At 42.0% G+C, this 15,163-nt stretch overlaps 1 protein-coding gene across 1 annotated transcript in view; it reads left to right on the top strand.

Annotated features, from left to right (window-relative positions):
* The window catches only part of LOC115144157 (ras-interacting protein 1-like), a 41,413-nt gene extending 27,119 nt beyond the window's left edge, over positions 1-14,294 (top strand). The window contains 8 exon segments of the mRNA XM_065002477.1: positions 5,232-5,496; positions 5,569-5,741; positions 5,822-5,966; positions 6,176-6,363; positions 6,509-6,520; positions 6,523-6,828; positions 6,830-6,964; positions 10,730-14,294. Coding sequence (XP_064858549.1) covers positions 5,232-5,496; positions 5,569-5,741; positions 5,822-5,966; positions 6,176-6,363; positions 6,509-6,520; positions 6,523-6,828; positions 6,830-6,964; positions 10,730-10,765 — 1,260 coding nt within the window. The 3' untranslated portion in view covers positions 10,766-14,294.
* The last annotated feature ends 869 nt before the right edge of the window (positions 14,295-15,163 follow it).

The following is a 15,163-nucleotide window of genomic DNA, read 5'->3' on the forward strand; positions in this document are numbered from 1 at the left end:
ATCAGGTTAGCAGCGGTGGTTTATTGAACTGTACAGGTCTTCAACTGAAGCTCCCAACCGCATTACAGTATTGGTGCATTGGCATTTCAACTGACTCAGTCTACAGATAATGACAAGTGATTCATCCAACAGACAGAACCTTCTCTGTTATGTCCCCTGTGTTTCATAACCACGTCTTTTTAACAATTCAATTATGATGAGACAGGAGACTGGAAACACTTCTACCATTTATCTGGGACATGATCATCTTAACACACATAACTCCCATGGTGCTCTGCAGAACAACCCCAATACACAACATCTCCCCACCTAGTTAAATTGTCCCCATTGTGAACAACACTAATTGTTCTACAAGTCCAAGCATCTAGTTTCCAGCCTAACACTTGAGTTGAGTAGCCTCACAGTCTCCTCACACACTTGTGTTGTTGCGGCTGAGTCAGTGTCGTGAGAACATGACTGAGCCCCTAGGTGATGGCGGCTGGGTCAGGGTGTCACCCAGTAACAGTTCTGGACCCATCATGACTGGTGGTTCTGTCGGTGTTGCTTTACTCAACCCGTAACTGCCCACTGGGCACACTTCGTAATTTTAACTTAATTGGGTAACATTTGGTTGAGACGTTGGTCAACAAGATTACAACTTATGCATATTCACCTACTCAAAGAGACGGCCAACAGTTATTTTTTAATTTTGGTAAGATCGAGTTTGAAAACTATACTCGACTAATAATTACCTCAGTGCATTCATAAAGTATTCAGACCCCTTGAATTTTTGCACATTTTATTACGTTACAGCCTTATTCTAAAATTAATTAAATATATATTTAGGGGTGTCAAACATACTGCCCGTGGTGAGGTTTGAGTAAAAAATATATATATATATAAAGAAAGTATTCAGTATTCATATATATATATATATATATATTTATTTATTTACTCAAACCTCACCACGGGCAGTATGTTTGACACCCCTGCTGTAATGTCTTTCATGCTACCCAGCTCTCCATTAAAGATTTTTACATGTTTATTTAAGATGGACGGTAGGCTTGGGTCTCCATGTGTCATTTGCAATCCAGTGTGATTCATAAACTGCCCAGCAGTGATGAAAAGTCCCCTTTCACGACGTAGAGTGGGAACTTTTCAGTTTGTCCGTTTAACTAAACAGTGACCTCAGTGATGCCTCTCACGGCGACAGATTCACCCGTGTAAGTCTTTTACGCGATGTGTACTGGCTGAAGTGGAAAGTGTTTCCGTGTCTTTTGGTAGACTTTGTCTGACACGTGATACATCTAGCCTTGTGTCAATCTCCATATGCACTGGTTGCCTCTCTAGCAACTGAGAGACATAGTAGCCGTGCCACAGTCAGTATATTCAGTTCAACTTCCTCGTTGGATGAGTCATCCATCTCAGTGGTCTCTTGCTCAAATGCGTGAACATGTCTCTTTTTCCTTTTGTTGGAATGATTCCTTCTTCTTTTCAGTCTTTGACATTTTCTCTTTTTATTTCTGCACGCTCGCTCAGTGTGGCCCTTTTTAACACAGGCTCGGCAATCCATGTCCTTACACCAGCATACAGGTGCCTGATGTCCCCCCGTGCCACAGTGGAAGCATGTGCCTTCATTTCTCTATCTGTGATTTTCAGTTCCAACTCTGAACTTTTAATGATGAACTCAACTGCTGAGCCTCTTTAGCAGCTAGTTCCATGAACACACTGACCTTCAATGGCTCTTGACAAGGTCAGATTACTTTCAGTCAATAGTCTCTTTTTGTGTAGCTTCACTCTGTAGCCCACATACTAGTCTGTCTCTAATGTTGTCATCATTCAACTCTGATTGTTTATTTAATGCAGCAGCAAAGCATTGTCACTGATTCTCCCTCTTCCGGATTTCTTCTGTGGAAGAAACCTTTAAGCAACTAGTAGTTTTGGTGAAAAGTGTCCTTTCGGTATTTCCACAATATACCCATACGTCTTATTACCTGGCCTGACTGGCTGTAGGGGCAGCAGGTAACCTAGTGGTTAGAGCTGACAAGGTAAGAATCTGTTGTTCTGCCCCTGAGCAAGGCAGTTAACCCACTGTTCCCCGGGCGCCGAAGACGTGGATGTCGATTAAGGCAGCCCCCTGCACCTCTCCGATTCAGAGGGGTTAGGTTAAATGTGGAAGACACATTTCAGTTGAAGGCATTCGGAGAAATGAAAGCACGTGCTTCCCCTTTCCCCTGTAGCAGGCTGCATAGTAAACTAATGTCTTTGGCCCCGTAACACAAAAAAAAATGTAGGCACAATTCTGTCCTCATCAATGTCATTTGCGATAACAAAATATTCAAACCATTTGTTATGAGCTCCACTGCTCAACACTTTCATCAAGCTGTCCAACGTTTCAAACAATTCCAGACATTTTTCATTTCTCAATAGGCTCCTGATTATCACTCACTTAAATATTGTCCTCAACCACATTTTCCTCAGTCACGTGATCTTCATTCACTTCACTCACTTTCCATCCTCAAGTTAGCTCATTTAGCAGTTTTTAATTCCAGAGTTTGTCTTCACAGTTGAAGAAATGTTCTTTCCTTTACTGTATAGCCCTCCCATTTTAATCTTTTTCTTTTCCTTCTACGACGTCCGTCTTGAATCCTTTTCTGCCGTTCATGACGACACTAACTCTCGCTCTTAGCTAGCTCGACTATTCACTTGCCTCTGCTAGCAATACACTGTGGTAACATAGAGCCAGTACCACAGAAAATACGTTTTAAACTTGTAAAAACCAACATGTTCTGGACAGAATAGTTGCTGTAGGTTCAGACTTAATCGTCGTCAATCTTTTGTTATGTCACCTGGGTTTCATGACATCTTTATAACAATTCAATAATGATGAGACTGGAGACAGGAATACAGGTCAACCATTTATCTGAAACGTGGTCGTCTCAACACACACAACTTCCACGATGCTCTGCAACCCAATCCCAACAGCATAGATAAGTTTGTGGTTGACATATTTCTGTACAATGCAGAAGGAAATGTCTGTCCAGTCTGTGAACTACCTGGCCTCAGTATCCATTTCTGCTGTGCTGGGATGCATTTGAGTCACACGACCCTGAGGGTCTCCAGATGTTTAGGTCATGTATGTTCATTCATGGATGACAATGTAATACTTATTGCTATTTCTGAATTCATGTAAATCTACTGGTTTATTGGTGTGTCTGATGATTCCTTTTTCCAAATCTATCCTTGAAATGTCTGTTTTGAGCTCATGATCCTACTCAAGCTGTATAGTCCTAGTGATTGTGTGGTTCTAAGGTTGTGTTGCTCCTAGAGCTGTGCAGAGCTCTGTAGTCCTGGTGATTGTGTGGTTCTAAGCTTGTGTTGATCCTAGAGCTGTGCAGAGCTCTGTAGTCCTGGTGATTGTGTGGTTCTAAGCTTGTGTTGCTCCTAGAGCTGTGCAGAGCTCTGTAGTCCTGGTGATTGTGTGGTTCTAAGCTTGTGTTGATCCTAGAGCTGTGCAGAGCTCTGTAGTCCTGGTGATTGTGTGGTTCTAAGCTTGTGTTGATCCTAGAGCTGTGCAGAGCTCTGTAGTCCTGGTGATTGTGTGGTTCTAAGCTTGTGTTGATCCTAGAGCTGTGCAGAGCTCAGTAGTCCTGGTGATTGTGTTGCTCCTAGAGCTGTGCAGAGCTCTGTAGTCCTGGTGATTGTGTTGCTCCTAGAGCTGTGCAGAGCTCTGTCGTCCTGGTGATTGTGTGGTTGGTGCGTTTCTCTGGATGTAGATCTCCTCATCGATCATATATGTCAGGACTATAGCGCCAGTTAGTTCTGACAGCTAGATTGGACCAAACAATGTTAGGAATGTGTTAGCAGCAGGGGCGAGCTGTGTGTGTGTGTTTGTGTGTGCCAGGCTAACATTCATGGGGAAAGCTTCTCAAAGCCCCACTTCTTCACAGATCTCTATTCATCCTTGTATGGCAGCCAGGGTTATTTTTGATAGGAAAAGGGTGTTTATCGAGGGCTGCCTATATGTGTGTCAAAGTGTGTGTGTGGGGGGGGAGCTCAAGAGACAGGAGCTCAAGAGACAGGAGCTCAGAATGTATATTCTCCCTCTCAATACTTTCCTTTGTCACACTGCTCTCAGACTACTGGTCTGGGTGGGTGGGTAGGTGTGTTGCATGTGGGCATGTACTGTGCATGTGCTACCGTTTTCTGAGCAAATTCAAATGTAAACCAAACAGAGCTGAATGGTCTATCTAAAGCTATAATAACAGAAATGAAAGTGTGTGTGCTTATGTTGGGATCATGTCGTGCCATTCCATCTGGTGTAGGGGAAACAGATGCTGGTGTGGGCTGGAAAACAAAAGACTCTTCTGGTGATCGGCCGGTCCCAGAGGAGGACCTGGCATGAACGAACACACACACACACACACACAATTTCAGCCTTCAGGGCACGATAAGTGCCATGGCTACATGTGGCATTACAGTGAAACATTGGAACATGTTTAGGGTGTGGTCATTGTTTTGTTGGGCATCTGGTGATGAGCTACATTTTCCAACTGAAAACATGGACACATAGTTTGGGTCTATTTCTCCTAATTTCCTGTGTCTCCTGTTTAGATGTCATGGGAAATGTTACGCTGATATGTGCAGCGGCTTAGGACTCATGAATGTACAGTATATAGGCTAATAAACCAGAGCAATACGCATGGAGATATATAGTCACTATACTGCTGTACTATACTGTAAAGGGATGTGAAGGAGAGGAAGTCACTCAGAGATTCTGTACTGTACCACTCAGCAGTTTATCATGCCATGCCCACACAAGCCAGATTCACAGGCTTTTTCACAATACATATTCAGCTCTGTAGGAATGTCAATCCACGGAGCTCACTGGCTGGTGCCCCAGTGCCAAGTGAGATTGGGAAGAGGGGTGGGGTAGAGGAGAGGAGAGTCCTGAGGGACAGTGAGGGGGGGGGGGGGGCTTGTTCTGTCTGACTACAATTAGCCAGAACAAAGCCATCATTGTCATAGCTAGCCTGCCCTGTAGAGCAGAAGAAAGAGGGCTTTTGGCTGAGAAGAAATAAGAGAGAGAGTGGCTGCAGACATTAACTGTAGTTTAGTCTCCCACTACTCTCTCTGTCAGACCTCATCTCTGGTCAAACACCCACATTTACAGTGAAATCATTCTGCTGCAGGGGGAGCGGTATAATTTGTTATATTGTATATACAGTATCTTATCTTTGTATCCCCTCTAGACTCTGTACCCAATTCTGCCTAGTTTGCTGGACAGTGACCCATTCAGGGGGAGCAGTGGGCTGCTTCTCCGCGAGCAAAATGAGCCGTTCCTGGATAGCGGTGGTGTGCAGGTCCCTGGAGAGACAGACCAGGTCCTGGAGGTCCTGACAGAGACCAGCAGACTGCTACAGGACTGTCAGCTCCACCATGATATCTCCTCTCAGCTCCTGGCCTATCTCTTCTACTTCATCAATGCTTCACTGTTCAACACACTCATGGAGAGAGGTGAGGACACACACACACACACACACACATTCTCTTTCTACGTCATTAACACGGATTGTTTTGTGAGTGAAGGTTCAGAGGATGAATTCTACCAGTGGTCCAGAGGGGTCCATATCAGCGCTAACCTAGACCTGCTACTGGACTGGGCCCAAGGGTCTGGACTGGGTGACTTGGTTGTGGAACATCTCCACACACTCTCCTCTGCTGTCAACCTACTGGCCACTCCAAGGGAACAACTAATGCAGGTCAGAGACGCTCATACACACCTGCATGTGCACACACACACACACTCATGGGAGAGGTGACACACACATTTTCCCTGTAGTCCTCCTGGGAGTCCCTGCGGTGTGCGTTCCCCAGTCTGAGTCCAGCCCAGCTCCACCACCTGCTGAGAGGCTACAGCCCAGCCACACCCTGGCCCCCACACTGGGCCCCTTCTGATGAGGATCAACTAGCTACACAGAACACTGGTCAGTTGGTTGATTGTCTGCTGTTAATCCACTATAGTAAACATCTGGCTTGTTTTGTGGCTTTGTTTTTTCACTGTTGCCATTTCAAACTGAGACAAGCAAACCAGCAACATAGACACAGTATTAAACCTATGATGACGACATGATATTTGCGCTACACTATCGTTTGATTTACTTTCTCTTAACCCCTCTTGCCCTCCTCTCACTAGCTGATATCCTGGAGAGTTTTGACAGCCACCCTCCCCTGGTGCTGCCCAGTTCTGGTTTCAGCCTGAGGCTTGGGGGAGAGGTGACAGACTCAGGCCTGGCTGGACAGCTCAGGAGGTTGCAGAAGTTTATCAGCAACCTGTCTGTCAAAGAGTCTCCAGAGAACTTCAGTCATATGCACACGCAACAGGTAACACATTTGGTTCACAACTGTTGCTTGAATTAATTAGACATGGGTTTATATCTATATGATACTGGTTTACTACTTTTTCGTGGAACTATTTTGTTCTAGAACTCTTTTAGAACTCATATGCTTAGTTCTGGAACTCCCACAGGATTATGCTGTTCCCCCACGGAAGCCAAGCTGACAAAAATGGCAACTCTCCCAAAGGCCTCCCTGGAGTCTCTTGAATCCCCCCCCGTAGAGAAGGTCCTACCTCTGGACTCTCCCCCATCACCCCCCTCTCAATTATCTACGCCCTCTCCCCTTCACCCTCCCCCCTTTCCCCCCCAGCAAAGCCCTTCTCCCCCAAGTGATTTGAACTCTTGTGGGGCCCTACTGACCCAAAAGCTGAAGAGCTTGGAGCTCCAGTTCAGAGAGACAGACCTAAGCCCCCTCACCCAGAGGAGGTCTGCCCTGGACCCCTCCTGTCTCCCTCACCCCTCCTAACACCCCCCACAGCCTGGAGCTGGTTGAACCAGAGACTGAGCATCAGGAGGATGAAGATGTGTTTACTCTAGAGCTACAGAGAAGAGATAGAGGACTGGGATTGGCTCTGGTGGATGCAAGGGTGAGTGACAGAGACAAGGATATGCATTTTTTTTAAAGTACTATTTGGATCAACCCCCCCCAAAAATAGTCCAACTGATTACAAGTAAATTAGTTAGGTTTTCTCATTTGAAAAAAATACATTTGTTGAAACCAAATATATAATTCAATGCCAACAGTTATATTTGATTATTACCAAACTTATATTTCAAGTTGCGACCTATTTCTTTCAACACTGAACCTACTTTTCCCCTTTCGTTAAACGTAATAAATAACAAATAGAACCTAATGTCAACCTACTGGCCATGCCAAGGGAACAACTAATGGGTTAAGTGCCTTGCACAAGGGAACATAAAGAGATTTTTCTGACCTAGTTGGCTCGGGGATTCAAATCAGCACTCAGTTTCTGTCCAAACAATCTTAACCACTAGGCTACATTTACTTTATCATGTGCTCTTATGGCAGTATCTTTACAGAAGATGGCAGTATTCATGTTTAAATTGGAAAAACAAATACAATAGACCAGATTAACTGGAATGACAAAAAAAAAAGAACAAACTGCTCTTATGGCAGTATCTTTACAGAAGATGGCAGTATTCAGGTTTAAATACTGAATAAACCACGCCTCCAACTCTTCTGATTGGCTGCTGCCGCTACATTGCCCCCATCGCTTTTCAATGCACATGAGGTGTTGAAAGCAATTAAGAAGCTTTCATTCAATTCCAAAAATCACATTGATCTGACAAATTCTTTATTTGATTTCAGACAAACTGAATAGAATAGGTTGAACAAACCAAAGCGTAATTCTAGATCATTCCAAAAGTGTACTCTTCTCTATTCTGACCCATCTGAAACATCCTGCAGCTTTCCAGGACCAGTGGTGTTTGTGCTGTCTGAGTGACTGGCCTTAACCTTGGTAAGGTTCATCTTTAGGTAATAACTCATTCTGAAAACATTCAATTTAGACCTCCCTGGTAGCCCTGATGGCTATCTGAGATAACTCACTCAGAGAAAAAACAACACGTCCAAGGTCAAATCAATGAAGCTCAGATGACAAGAGTAGCCATTTTTTAAATCTCTATCTGCCCTAAAAAAACAGGTTTTGTCATAAAAATGGTATGATGATTTATACTGTCTCCTTCACACCTGGTTCCAATAGTCCAGCATGGTGGTATGAGAACTGTTTGTTTTCTTGCTTTTCAGGACTGGGTTTGTATTTTTTAGGTAATTAGTAGACATGAGAGGATGCAAATGAACTGCTTTTGGTATGCATTATTTGGTCACTCGGTCTCTAGAAGTGTATTTTGTGTCAGACATTGCCTCCTGGTGGTCTGGGAGTGCAATTTCTGTGTTCATGAAACTCATGAACATGAGTAAATAACCTCATGTCACAGTGAGTCATGTTTACGTGCATCTGGGCCGTAATTATAATATATATGGGGTGGCCACCAATATATATTAGAATTGCACGTAAACCTTACTCACTGTGACATGAGGTTATTTACTCAATAAAATATGCACAAAATGCCCCCCCCCCCCCCCAACATATTGATATAAAAAATATAAACTTTTTTTTTCCCATGTTACGACAGGCAACCACGCATCGCCGCCTGAAATAATCATTAGCAAATGTAATCATAATTATAACTTAACAAATTGCCAATATTATTACTACCGGTTCTAGTATTACGGTGTACTGCGATTCTGCGTGTGGCTTGTCCAAGTGGTTTTGCAGTACTCCAGCAGAAGCCGTTGCTCGACTGCTGTGGGTAGATATAATCAATGTTAAACACTGTACTGTCTTTCTATTTCATTACTTTCAAATGTATTAACAAGTGGAAAACTATAATGTAATATGAGTGTTACGTAGGCTATTTCACTGTCGATTCTGATAGTGTTGACGTCAACACGTCATTTTGAGCGGGACTGTAATTGTGGAAATAAATATTTGCAAAACAGTGTCAGCAATTGCATGGAGTGGAAACAAACGTTTTTGGTAAAAACGGGCCGATTTGCGAGTGCTAATCAATCAACCATCACTAACGTTAGCTATCATACTAACTCACCTGGAAAGTTCAATAGCCAAACATTCACCCAGCGATCAGCAATGGTACTCACGCGGGCTTATTGGTTAGTAATCCATTCCTGAACATCATGGCAAGAGTGAACATGAAATAAATATTATCAGTAAACAAGTGGTGTACTTGTTTACTGATAATATTTATTTCATGTTCACTCTGGTGCGTTCTGAATAGGGAGAGAGAGAGAGCATGAGGATGCTAACAGGGCAGGGAGAGCAGGTGACATGGAGGTGAGTGAGAAAAGGAGCAAATACTGATATCGCCGTGTTGGTGTTCCTACCACATCATAATTAATGTTGGCACAGCTGGGCTTAGGTTTAGGCACAGGTCTCCGGCAGGGGAATATTCTGTCTTTGGACTGGGGTAACCAACTAACTACAGGTCAGTTGCAATGATGGTCCTGGAGCAACATTAATTATGATGTTTTAGGAACAACACCAACACGGCGATATCAGATTGTACAAAAATATTGGTGGTTAAAGAGTCTTAACCACCAATATTTGCACGATCTGATATCGCCGAGTTGGTGTTGTTCCTAAAACATCATAATTAATGTTGCTCCAGGACCATCATTGCAACTGACCTGTAGTTAGTTGGTTACGAATAATGACATCACAACAGTCTAATCCTAATGTACAGATGACTCCTGTTGGCCTCCATATGTGTATCAACATTCTTTCTAATCATTAGTTTACAGATAATATTTCTTTCATGTTCACTCTGGTGCATTTAGTGTAGAGAGAGAGCACGAGGATGCCGACAGGGCAGGGAGAGCAGGTGACATGGAGGCGAGTGTCAGCACTTAGTACACTAACCATCACTAAATGCTGAGTGGGCTTCATCAAGTTCACTTCCAGGACAAGCAATGAAGTGCACTTTCAGGACAGGCTGTGCTTTTGACACAATAGTTGTTTTTTTTAATAAGCAAGTGCACTATGGTCATATTTTGCACTGTGATTTCATGGCATGCATCCAGCTCTTCAATCTCTAATATGTAGATACTTATCCAGCTCTTCAATACAGAGAAAATGAATCATTAAACATTTTATGAATCATTAATTAATGTGGTTATAATATTCCCAGAGGGCACAGGAGTATTCTGCCCTACCAAACAAAAAGGCAGTAACTGCTCAGTGTATAACTGAGAAAAAGGGCTTTTATTTACCTTTGTTTCACAGTAACTTCATGCAGAGGCTGTGGTATGCTCTCAAGCTTTTTATCTCTTACTAATTACCTTAATCCTTCATTGAAACTCAAACTGTATTTTATTACATTTCATAGAACTGTAACTGTATTTGTGACAATGGCTATGCAATCATGTGTGTTAGCCTAAACTTTCAACTGTAAGTGCCTGACAATGCACAATGAAGTGTTGGAATATACTGTATATATATATATATATTTAGGAGGTAGATCAGCTTTAATATTGCAGATTGTGGCTTCCATCAATGTAATTGCATAATTTCTAATCCCCCATATATATATATATATATATATATATATATATATATATATACCCAGTGCATTCGGAAAGTATTCAGACCTCTTGACTTTTCCACATGTTATGTTACAACCTTATTCTAAAATTGATTTTTTTTTATTCCCCCTTATTAATCTACATACAATACCCCATAATGACAAAACAAAAACCCACCACAGTAAACACTATGCATATGAGCCAGCAATGAATGAATCTTGTCTTTCAGGACCAATGGAAGGCAAACAACAATATGAGCAAGTAACCATCCCATCGGTCATGCAGGGTTAAGTGGCCAAGCCCACGTGCCCTTACGACCAAGAGAAAGGAGGGATTTTATCATCAACGTCCTCTTTGGTCATGAGTGTCTTGTTTGGTCATGACTGTCTTGTTTGGTCATGACTGTCTTGTGTGCAACCCTAGTAACAGTTTGTGTTTTCCTACAGTAAGTGTTTCCTTCAAAAACTGACATGTTACCATCTGCACACATGAGAACCTATGAGGAATGTAAGCATGTTTTCACACAGGCAATTTGCTATGGTGGCCCAGGGTTTCCACAATGTTTCAAATGGCAAATTGAATCCAGTAGGTTACTGTGAAATTGTTTGAGGCATTAAAATGTTTCATTTGTTATTTGCTGCCAGCTTATCTGGCCACAGTTTGTCATCCATTGTTCCTATGCTAGGTAACTTTAGCATAGTACGTTTTACTATCAGTAAAATAAGCCCTCATGCGGTTTGTTAGTACAGACTGCAAATCTTACCCTTACGCCGGCTGTTGTTTTTTGAAATTGCAGTTCCATTCTATCTGAAACGTGTACCTTGAATGGGCAAGTCAAGGAAAGTTAAGTTGGGATATGGCTGGATTTAGAATTCAAAGGGAATGCTATCTATACGTAAGCATAAAAATACATTTTTTCTAATTAATAGTCTGTATGGGCTATCAGACTCTAGATGCTATGTATTAGTACATTTAATACTGACTTGAGTTTAACATTTTAAACAGAGTGCATCCTGTGAGAATCCAGTGCTCTGCATATTTAGCCCAGAAATGTGTATGTTTAATACAAGATGTTATTTCACCTCTAGACTGCTGATGTCTATACATTGGATCGGGGCCAGACTACAGAAAAGGGCCACTATATCTTTATGCAATAATATTCAACAAACTGGACAAGTTATGCAAGTTTGGGCTGCTACGTAAAGGGGGATACTAGTCAGTTGTAGAACTGAATGCAATTCAACTGAAATGTGTCTTCCGCATTTAACCTAACCCCTCTGAATCAGAAAGTTTATTCAAGTTTAAAATGTTAAAGCATTGTATGTGGGAATTCAGTGCACTGCATATTAAGCCTCAGATGTACTTATGTTAAATACAAGATATCATTACACTTGTCTACTGATGATCTGAGCCAATGTAGACTTGTATAATGTGTCATTATTAATATTAGAAATCAATTTGGCAAGGAAAGAAACAAATCCATACTAAAGGGCCACTACCTTGATGCAATAACACTTTCAACAAACTGGGCAGATGCTATGTAAATATCAGCTGCTAAGTATAAGCACATTGACTTGACTCATTTAAAATGTTAAACAACAAAGCATGAGAGAATTCAGTATACTGCATATTCAGCCTCAGAATTTCACGTGTTTAGGTACACCCTGCATACCACTGCTGGCTTGCTTCTGAAGCTAAGCAGTGCTGGTCCTGGTCAGTCCCTGGATGGGAGACCAGATGCTTCTGGAAGTGGTGTTGGAGGGCCAGTAGGAGGCACTCTTTCCTCTGGTCTAAAAAATATCCCAATGCCCCAGGGCAGTGATTGGGGACACTGCCCTGTGTAGGGTGCTGTCTTTCGGATGGGACGTTAAACGGGTGTCCTGACTCTCTGTGGTCATTAAAGATCCCATGGCACTTGTTGTAAGAGTAGGGGTGTTAACCCCAGTGTCCTGGCTAAATTCCCAATCTGGCCATCAAACCATCACGGTCACCTAATAATCCCCAGTTTACAATTGGCTCATTCATCCCCCTCTCCCCTGTAACTATTCCCCAGGTTGTTGCTGCAAATGAGAATGTGTTCTCAGTCAACTTACCTGGTAAAATAACAGATAAATTAAATTTAAAAAACAAGATATGACACTTGTCTACTGGTAACTTGTATTTTTCATGCCAAATCAATCTTCAATAGTAAGGACTCCTAAAAGTCTACATTGGATTAGGTCTAATAAAACGTCTGAATCTTTAAATGAAGGACTTTTATGCACCAGCACAATATCCCTTAATTCTAAAAACATTTGGTTCATTTAAAACAAAGACACACATTCATGTGTTAGATTTGTTTCTAAAACTTGCCTAATCAGTTTGTGGTTGGTGTCTATATGCATAACTTCCTGGGGCCCAGCCACCGAATATGTTAGTCGGACAACACAACCCATCCTGGTCATCCAAAGGATAACCCATGCTGTGACGATTCGATGCATTGATGCCTTTACCCTTGCCCACTGTGCACATTGGCCCTGGGCGAGCAAGCTCCCTTCACAACTCTCTAGCCTGCATGGGGCATGTTGGATTTGATAGCCGACACTACAGTACATTGTCTAGCTCCTCGTCGGCCATTGAGAGGACTGATCGATCGTTCTTTCTCATACGTCTGGCAACAGTGCGTTCTGACACACCAAGGACTTGTGCAATGCTTTCTACTGGCAAAAACTGGGCAAACAGTTCCTGGAGCTGGTTCTAAGGTACAGTGTGTCTGGGCCTACCGGTTCGTCCTTGCTCCAGGTGTAGTGGCTCATCTTAAGGTACATCAACTACTCAACCTCTGACACGGTTCAGCAGCTCCATCAAAGGTCCTAAAACATATTCAGGGATGTGACTGACGTTAGCCACAACACTGATGAAAGTGAGCTCTTGATTGCAGGTGAATTCCAAAAAGTCTAAATCGATTGGTGGGTAATTGACCACCCGCAAGAGGCTGGTCTGAAGCCTCCATTAATGTCATTTATTTGTAGAACCCGAAGACTGTGACAAGGTTATTATTGATGTCAGTTAAACTTGTGTTAGGCTACTTAGCTAGCTAACGTAGTTACTTTTTGACAACTCATTAGAAAAACTAATAACGGCAATCAATAACTTATATACCTAGGTACTGCATGTGGGTCCTTGACTAGGGCGACCTTGTGGACAGTAAACGTTCTCCTTTGAGATATTTCATCCTCCTTGCTAGCTAACCATTACCATGACTGTAATTGGTAATTCAAGTGGCTAGCTAGACAAGCTTACTCCTTGCACAACAATGTGTCATTTTGTCAGTGACGTGAGCTAACTAACTAGGTAACACTAGCTAGCTATCATATGCCACGAGCCGAGATCGACTGTGTGTAAGCTAGTTAGTTAGCTAGCTACATGTCATTTGCTGATGAAATTTCACATTTACCTTTAACGCATGGCTTTTCTTACGATCCTAATAATTTACGTATGGATTTTCTTTACATATGGATCCTAATGAAATGTACGTTCAACCTTTTGGCACCTATTTGGCTCCATTACAACTCTCCAGTGCTCCAATGTGCATGCTTGCAGCAAGGTAATACTGTATGTATTTTTATAAACTGGGATGTTGGAGCCCTGAATGCTGTTTGGTTGAAAGCCTTGGTATATCATTTCAGTTGAATGTATTCAGTATAACAACTGACTAGGTATCCCCTTTCCCTTACCTCGTGCCTTATTTGTGGGGTCAATTTCACGAGATATGTATTGAATTCAAAATAAAAATAAATCGTGAACATGAAAAATGAAGTTGAGAATGTAAACATTATAGTTTTGAGGACGGTTGAAATAATGGATGTTGAAATCAAAAACCAAACAATTGAAAGCAAAATGTATAGAATTGTAAACAAAAATAATACATCAAAATCAAAACCCCAAAACTTGTAAGCAAATCATTTTAATGCGAGAGCAAAACTCTTATGACAAATTATTAAAACAATTATTTGAAAATGAATGCAAAAATCGTTTTCGGTAAAACTTCTTAATCCTATTGAATACATTTAGCCTACGCTCTTGCCTGTATGGACTACCTTTTGGTTACGCTACTCGGATCTTCGCTTTCGATGTCTGTTTCTTTGCTTTCACTGACACCTGTCTTTTCGATTGCGAGTTTTGGCATTATTTTTCCTTGAAGGGCAGGGTTTAGAGGGAGGCGTAGACAATGAGTCGCCATTGGTCCACTATTTTTGGAGTGACGATTCGTCTTAACCCAATCAATGAACATGATAGACAGGCTTAGGAGGGGACTTTAACATAACTATAGATAATTCATCAGCTAGACGGTCCCCAGGTAGGCCATCCAATCAGAATTTGGGTTTAATACTTTTTATGTAAAAGTTTGATCTTACCGATTGATATATGGAGAGAGAGAGGTTTCCGGCCGACAGATTGTTCACTTGGAGTAACAAAACAGGCTCCAGACAGTCCAGAATAGATTTTTGGCTTATATCCAAATGTATTGATAGTGAGTTTGTTACTACAAATATTTGTACTACTCCCCTCACAGACCATAGGGCCATTTACATTGATATCTAAATATTTACCCCTGATACTAACCTTGGTAGAGCATCCTACTGGAAGCTAAATAGCTCGTTATTTAATAATGATATAGTTA

Source organism: Oncorhynchus nerka, linkage group LG16 (genome assembly GCF_034236695.1).
Source record: "Oncorhynchus nerka isolate Pitt River linkage group LG16, Oner_Uvic_2.0, whole genome shotgun sequence".
Taxonomy (NCBI): Eukaryota; Metazoa; Chordata; class Actinopteri; order Salmoniformes; family Salmonidae; genus Oncorhynchus; species Oncorhynchus nerka.